At 39.8% G+C, this 8,363-nt stretch overlaps 1 protein-coding gene across 1 annotated transcript; it reads left to right on the plus strand.

Annotated features, from left to right (window-relative positions):
* The first annotated feature begins 493 nt into the window (after nt 1–493).
* pygl (phosphorylase, glycogen, liver) lies at nt 494–7,456 on the plus strand. Its single transcript, XM_079472982.1, has 20 exons — nt 494–807; nt 1,422–1,523; nt 1,612–1,690; nt 1,826–1,929; nt 2,441–2,575; nt 2,650–2,761; nt 3,269–3,351; nt 3,431–3,568; nt 3,781–3,873; nt 4,021–4,167; nt 4,253–4,416; nt 4,559–4,673; nt 4,764–4,865; nt 5,260–5,407; nt 5,557–5,615; nt 5,705–5,846; nt 5,930–6,137; nt 6,678–6,812; nt 6,892–6,958; nt 7,044–7,456. The coding sequence occupies exons 1-20, from the start codon at nt 565–567 to the stop codon at nt 7,230–7,232; spliced, it is 2,565 nt and encodes an 854-aa protein (XP_079329108.1). The 5' UTR covers nt 494–564; the 3' UTR covers nt 7,233–7,456.
* The last annotated feature ends 907 nt before the right edge of the window (nt 7,457–8,363 follow it).

The following is an 8,363-nucleotide window of genomic DNA, read 5'->3' on the forward strand; positions in this document are numbered from 1 at the left end:
AGTAAGGGAGCAAATCAAGAGGGAAACAGGTGTAGGGCATTAATCAATAACGAGGGTACCGAGAGGATGGGAACAAAGACGAGACCAGAGAGAGTGTCTGTAAGACCATAATAATTGCCTCTCTCCACATTAAACATGAGGTTCTGTCATGATCCTGCCACTACACTAAGAGAAACATGACAGAAATAAGAGGGATTTTCGTTTTCATTACCAAACAATTAGCTATTTACCATTAAAATAAAATTATCTAGTGTTTTTGGGCCTTATTTAAGTAGGACTTAATGATATCATCCACCAACACATTTCCCCACAGGAACCATCACTGTTTACATAAAAAAACAATACAGTTACCATTATAACCCATTTTAATTTCTGTTTTTATAAATAATTGTTTGACAAGCAAGTTTTCATGTTTTTCCTGGTTTACCTTGACGTGCACATGGTCAATAAGGCATGGTCAATGTCCAAAAAGAGAGAGAGACTGTCTGCCCCTCCCTCGGTACCTCCTATAAAACTTTGGTGCTCGTTGAGCCGGGCGCTCGGTACTAACGGGCGATCTTCAGGATGGCGACGCCTTTGACCGACCAGGAGAAGCGCAAGCAGATCAGCATCAGAGGGATCGCCGGGGTGGAGAACGTGGCGGAGCTGAAGAAGGGCTTTAACCGGCACCTGCACTTCACGCTCGTGAAGGACAGAAACGTCGCCACGCCGCGGGATTATTATTTCGCGCTCGCGCACACTGTACGGGATCACCTGGTCGGGCGCTGGATCAGGACGCAGCAATTTTACTATGAGGCCGACCCGAAGGTGAGACCAAAGCTAAAGTTGCAGGAATCGTCCAAAATTAAACTTCCCGAAGGAGTTAACGAGTCTGTTTGGACTCTGCACGCATTCAGTCCTTGAGTTTCAAAGTTTAATGTGATTTTCCTTTTTAGGACTGTTGTCTCATTTAACTCTTCATTTTTGTCATTTAGTTTTGGTTATTTGTTTTACCTTGACGGATAAAACTACATTCATAGGTACAAATAAAAAAAATCACAAATAGAAGCTTTATCCACAGTCATGGAAAACCTGGAAACTGAGAATTTGGAAACGCAATATTTTAGCCTTAAATCTATTTATTATTATTGAATTATAATGAAAATTTTTCCTTTGCTAGTGCATGTTGTAGCTGTCAAACACATGCATGAGCGTAAAGAAGATTTAAGAGTACAAATAACTTCATAGCTCAGCTTTGTGATTAATAACAAGTTTTCACAGTTATGTAAGTATATTTCCCGGGCCTTTAATCTGCATTTATTTTACATTCATAAAATCATAAAAACATGCAATGATATTTAAATAGTGAATATACTGAAATATTAATAATTGTACTGGATTTCAAAATATGTAATCAGTTTGTATATGTCTGTATTCCTTAGCGTGTATATTACCTGTCACTGGAATTCTACATGGGCAGAGCTCTTCAGAACACTATGATAAACCTGGGACTGCAGAATGCTTGTGATGAGGCTGTGTATCAAGTAAGAGAAGACGCTAAATTTGTCCAGCCATCTATTTATCATCCGAACATCCATTCGTTGATAAATCTCTTTTTCTGGTTTTAAATAGTTGGGGTTGGATATGGAGGATCTGGAGGACATGGAAGAAGATGCTGGTTTGGGAAATGGAGGGTTGGGAAGATTAGCAGGTCTCTTATGCATACAAACACACACTTGCATGTTTGCATTAAAGGAATCCAAAGTGATAAGAGTAACTTTAAACTCAAACTCAAAAGCAATGCTATAATTTAATTGCATATACTGTGTGTATGAATGATCCACAGCTTGTTTTCTGGACTCCATGGCTACTCTGGGACTGGCAGCTTATGGATATGGGATCCGTTATGAGTATGGAATATTTAACCAGAGAATCAATAATGGCTGGCAGGTGAATCCGTTTAGCTGAAAAAACTAAGTGTCTCTGTTTGCTAAATGTATGATTGAATGCATGACAGTATTGACTGCTCTTTCACACACAAGATTCAGATTTCCTAACATTTAGTGGTTCAGTTTGCAGTACTTTGTAGGACAGTGCTTGTGTAAAAATCAATGCATGTAGGCCAGGAGTCCATTGCGTTTGTGGTCACTGGCCTGGCGCATGTTTGGCATGTGAGCTTGCAGCAAAGCTGATAATACTGGACCAATAGGGATCATGTTGATAAGAGACAGCAGCACGAATTACTTGCAAATGGTCAGAGATGATAAAAGTGTGCTTGTGCAGTGGAAATGCCGTATTTTGAAGAAGCACACACGCACATGAACTTTAACCTGTCCTGTGTCAACACAGCTATAAGACTGACACAGACTGTAAACCATCTATTTATCTGCCAAATAGAAAAAAAGTTATTTGTGTATTTATGATTATTCTTATGTGAGTGTAATAAGGCTCTGTTTTTTAGGTTGAGGAGGCAGACGATTGGTTGAGGTATGGTAACCCATGGGAAAAGGCCCGTCCTGAGTTCATGCTACCGGTGCATTTTTACGGCCGTGTGGAGGAGAAGGAGGGGGCGGGGCCTAAATGGGTTGACACACAGGTACACCGTTACACACACAGTTAGACACTCACAAACACATAAGGTCTGATTTGTAATGCTTGACTGTGGTGCAGGTGGTCCTGGCCATGCCCTACGACACGCCTATTCCTGGCTACATGAACAACACCGTGAACACCATGCGTCTGTGGTCTGCACGCGCGCCCAATGACTTCAACCTGCGAGACTGTGAGTCATTTCGGGTTTCACCCAATACATCTGACTTATCAGCCAACTCTTTGTATACAGAATTTGTACAGTATTTCTTGTATAACAAGATCTGTAGTGTAACTAAACTTTATACGGAATTATTAAAGGTCCGGTGTATGAAATTTAGTGGCGTCTAGCAGTGAGAATGTGAATTGCAGCGAATGGCTTATTTCACCACTCGCCCCTCCCTTTCGAAGCACTATGGTGGCTGACACAGAACTAAGATGTTGTCACATTTTTTGCCGAAGGAGATAACGTATTTATGAATTGCGATCTGTAGTGCAGTTTGTCCGTTTCTGGTTACTGTGCGAATTCCATGTAAGGGGACCCGGGCTGTATGTAGATAGAAGTAGTTCATCGTATGGTAATAAAAGATTACGCTTCATTATGTAAGGTCAAGACATAGTTATGTATATTATATAGACAATGGATCCTCCAAAAAATTAGCATTGGACCTTTAAAGTACAGATGTTTTCTTTTCCACAGTTAATGTTGGTGATTATATTCAAGCGGTTCTGGATCGGAACTTGGCAGAAAACATTTCCCGTGTCCTCTACCCAAATGACAATGTAAATATTTTTTCTTTCTTTGTGCTACAAATAATTAGTTTTTGTAGTTCTATGAAACTGACATTTCTGGGTGCTGTAGTTTTTTGAAGGCAAGGAGTTGCGTTTGAAGCAGGAATATTTTGTGGTGGCGGCGACTTTACAGGATGTGATCCGACGCTTTAAGACCACAAAGAGAAACCGCTCTAAGCCGTTGTCATTTGACAGCTTTCCGGATAAGGTCTGCTTTTACTGCATACTACATACTACGGACACCACACTAAACATCACAACAAATAGAACTGTTTCACATTGTGTTTTGGCCACTTTACAGCTAAATGCAAATGTGAAAGGCACTTTCCACCCACACTAGTCGCTACAATAGTGCTCTGCATTATAGAATAAACTTTAAGGACAATGGGTGTTTGTGATTATGTGTCCTTTTTGTGTTAGGCTGCCATCCAGCTGAATGATACTCATCCTGCTATGGCCATTCCTGAGCTCATGAGGATATTTGTGGACATTGAGAAGCTGGACTGGGACGCTGTAAGATGAATTATTCATGTGTTGTCACAAACTCATTTTATTAACACAATAGAAAAAATACAACACACATAATGAAAATATGTTTTAAAATCTAGAGGACAACTAAATAAATAGACTGAACATTTGTTCTTCTGTGTATGTGTCAAGGCCTGGGCTATTACTAAGAAAACCTTCGCATACACCAACCACACGGTTCTGCCTGAGGCTCTGGAGCGCTGGCCGGTCGATCTGATGGAGAAACTTTTACCTCGACACCTGCAGATCATATATAGGATCAACCAAACGCACTTGGATGCAAGTACACACACGCATTCATGCACTCGATTAGCATTTTTATGAACACACCAAAATGAACATGCGTCTATTTGTGTGTTTGTAGCACATAGCATCTCTGTTTCCAGATGATATGGATCGAATCTGCAGGATGTCTCTGATCGAGGAGGGAGGGGGGAAGAGAGTAAACATGGCTCATCTGTGCATTGTGGGGTCACACAAAGTTAATGGAGTCGCAGAGATTCACTCCGATATCATCAAAAAAAACATGTAGGTTGCACCTTTGACTCTTGCTTTCTCTGGACATTTGTATTGTTTTTGCATACAAAATAGGAATTGTGCAAAACGACATGCATAAGTTGTTAAAAATATATACTGTGATATACTAAAAACTAATTAATTTATTCTTTAGATTTCGAGATTTTAGCGAGCTGGAACCAGAGAAGTTTCAGAATAAAACAAACGGCATCACACCACGACGCTGGCTTCTCCTTTGCAACCCTGGACTTGCCGATCTGATCGCAGAGGTCAAGTGACAAGCGCAGTCGGAGTTCATCTTTCATCACACTTTGACATCGAGTTTCATCTGTGCATTTGTGTGTGTGTGTTCTTTTTAGGCTATTGGTGAAGATTACGTGAAGGATCTGATGTTGCTGCGGAACTTGAATGATCTGGTTGATGATGACGCTTTCATAAGAGATGTTGCCAAAGTCAAACAGGTTCAAAAACACTCAGATTTTTCCCACTTTCTATAAGTCCACTTCTTGGAGAGCGGGGATGGGGTTTACCATGCCCTCAATGGAACTGAAATAAATCCTGCAACTCATTTTATTCATCGCTGTCATTATGCTTGAAAAACAGTTTGCAGTAAAAAATTAGCAAATTCTACCAAAACACAATTTGAGACGTTTTGGTATTTGCATTGGTTTTAACGAACTATTTTTATACAATAACAACTGTTTCATATGATTCTGTTTTTATTCCCCCATAACAAATTTTTATTTAAGTTATCAAATAAATGAAACATAACTGTTTCAAGTATCAGCAGTTACAAATATACTTTTTCTCAATTTTTTAAAATATATTTTCGGATGTTTCTCTGTGTTTGTGAAGGACAACAAGCTGAAGTTTGCACAGTACTTGGAGAAGGTGTACAAAGTGGACATAAATCCTTCTTCCCTGTTTGATGTCCATGTGAAAAGAATCCATGAATACAAACGACAGCTGCTCAACTGCCTCCATGTTATCACCATGTACAACCGTATGTACATGAAAATAAAAACAGACAAACATATTACAATCTTGCTCATTTTTAGGCGATTTTAATGCATTGTAAGTCGCTATAAATTAAAGCATCTGCCAAATGCATTAAAAAGGTTGTAAATTACTTAAACACTGTTTCACACACAGGGATCAAGAGAAACCCCACCAAGGTGTTTGTACCACGGACTGTGATCATTGGGGGCAAGGTAAAAAGAAACGCTCTATCCTGAGTTTAAAAACACCGCTTCATTCATCAGAGTATTTGGGTTTACTATATGTGTGTTTGTGTGTGTAGGCTGCTCCTGGATATCATATGGCAAAGATGATCATTAAGTTGATCACCTCTGTCGCTGATGTGGTAAATTATGATCATGTGATTGGCCGTAAATTAAAGGTCATTTTCCTGGAGAACTACAGGGTGTCATTGGCAGAAAAAGGTAAAATGCACACTTCTATATAATAATGTACAATTGTGAGTCATTTTTAGATAACGTGTATATCTGGGTATTTGTTTATGCAGTGATCCCAGCTACCGACCTGTCAGAGCAGATTTCAACCGCCGGTACGGAGGCATCCGGAACAGGAAATATGAAGTTCATGTTAAATGGGGCTTTGACTATTGGCACTATGGATGGTGCCAATGTCGAGATGGCAGAGGAAGCTGGAGAAAAGAACCTCTTCATCTTCGGCATGAGGGTGGAGGGAGTAGCAGAGATGGATAAAGAAGGGTATAGAATGACAGCGAGATTAAATAGATTTGCTTAATAGGACTAGGTGTTATAATCCCAGCACAATTGAATTGCCCAATAGGACATTTCCCACACCTTATGCATGACAGGGGGTGGAGTCAAGAATATGAATAGAGGAAAGGAGGTCTAAGGTTTCACTGGGTTCGTTGGGCAGGCATCCTCTGTGTTTGGGGGATATATGATTCTAGAAATACACAGCATTGCTATTATCATGGGTTGACTGGTCCTAATGACATAACATTACAACACATTACCAGATCCTCAACGCAACCATACGCACCACCCTGTTGGCTAAGGCTGTTGTAGCCCCATTGAATGCTCCGTGCACCTGGTTCCGTATGGTGTTTTATTTTATACAACACCATTTTATTACATAGTCATTTGGTAGCCCATATTGTGTCCTTCCGTTTCCACCACAACCAGTGGCTGCTTCTCTCAGCAACAAATACATGGATGGTGGTGCATTTTATGCAATCTTTGTGCTTGTGTAAAGACATTAACTGTGTTTTTGTTGTGTAGCTACAATGCAATGCAATATTACGAGAATCTCCCAGAGCTGAAACAGGCCATAGATCAGATTAAAAGTGGCTATTTTTCACCGAAAAAGCCAGAGAGGTTCAGCGACATCATCAACATGCTCTTCCATCATGATCGGTAAAACGCATATGCAGACACGCATTGTCTTATAAAGTCTTACATTGCAAACTATTTAATTATTTATATTCTCCTACAGGTTTAAAGTGTTTGCAGATTATGAGTCTTACGTCAAGTGTCAAGAGCGAGTCAGCACTCTCTATAAGGTAATTCGATTGGAACGAGACAAATCTTCAGTACAAAGTCTTTTTAAATGCCAATTTTAACAAGAAATATCACCCTACTGGTTAGGATCAGAAAGAATGGACTCGGATGGTAATCAAGAACATTGCAGCATCTGGAAAGTTCTCCAGCGATCGCACTATTAAAGAGTACGCCACTGAGATCTGGGGAGTGGAGCCAACTGACCTGAAGATTCCTAACCCCAGTGAACCACGTGAAGCTCTTGAAGAAACCGCTCGTGCCCTACGCAAGATCTGAAAACATCAGCACACTGTTCACGAAATTTGAGATCATTACCTAACAGAAAAGAACATGTTTTTTTTTCAGTTAACGTCCATATTTTCGCCAAGCTAATTCTCATATAAAGTATTGCATTATAAACTAAATAAAGAAAAGTTTTAATTCAACATTGAAGTCTGGTATGGTAATGATCAAAGAGTACATAAAATGAAAGCAGAATGAATAACAGGCAAAGAACAACAGTCTTGAGTTTGATCTGAATGTTTCACTTTTTAAATAGCTTATCTGTTTTTGCAAGTACACAAAAAAGAAATTTAAGCAATGAATAATATGGGAATTGTACTAGTTTTGATGATCTATGTGGGTATTGACCATTAATGATAAAAAGCATATGATAAACAATGGTACAAATGGAAATTATGCGTTTTTCAACCGGGAACGGAATCAAAAACATATATGTATCCATTTCATTTATAAACCGACAGTCAGTCAACAATCTGTATATTATGAAAGGGCTCTCATCAACAGGTCATTCATCGCTCTCTTATACAGGAGGCGCTATTTCGCGCTTCGCGTATCCTCGTCTCCTCCTCTTCCTCTTGCATGGCCTTTCAAAATCTCCCTGACCAGCCCATTTTAACTTCAAACACTCTGACCCGGGCGCCCGGCGGTAAGACAACACGCTCGCAGCTTCTTCGCCTTCGTAAAATCACAACAACAAGCAGCGGTTCCGTTTCAACGCGAGCTCCGGATGAAACTATTAATGGACTAAAAGCCGAATAACGGAGAGAGAGAGCGCGTGCGTGCGTGCGTGCGTGAGACAGCCGGGTACGTTTAAACTTTACTGGGCGTAAATCACATTCATTTAACTCATCACAGATTCATGGGTTCATCCATAATGTAGCATGTGGTTTCCGTTTGTGCAGGGATTTGATGATAATGTGTCATTAGATGCGATACTTTGTTTCTCCTCTAGTGCAAATTGATTAATTTATTATAGCCGATATGTTTTATACTACTTTTAAACACCATTAAAATTATTTGTTTTTCATGACGCATTAACATCACCACACAAACAGTCTTAGAATGACATTTATTTAGACGTTAAAAGCGTGCCACTGTTTTGTGTGTGAATGTGTGTCAGATGTC

Source organism: Barbatula barbatula, assembly GCF_947034865.1.
Source record: "Barbatula barbatula genome assembly, chromosome: 14".
In the NCBI taxonomy this organism is placed as follows: domain Eukaryota; kingdom Metazoa; phylum Chordata; class Actinopteri; order Cypriniformes; family Nemacheilidae; genus Barbatula; species Barbatula barbatula.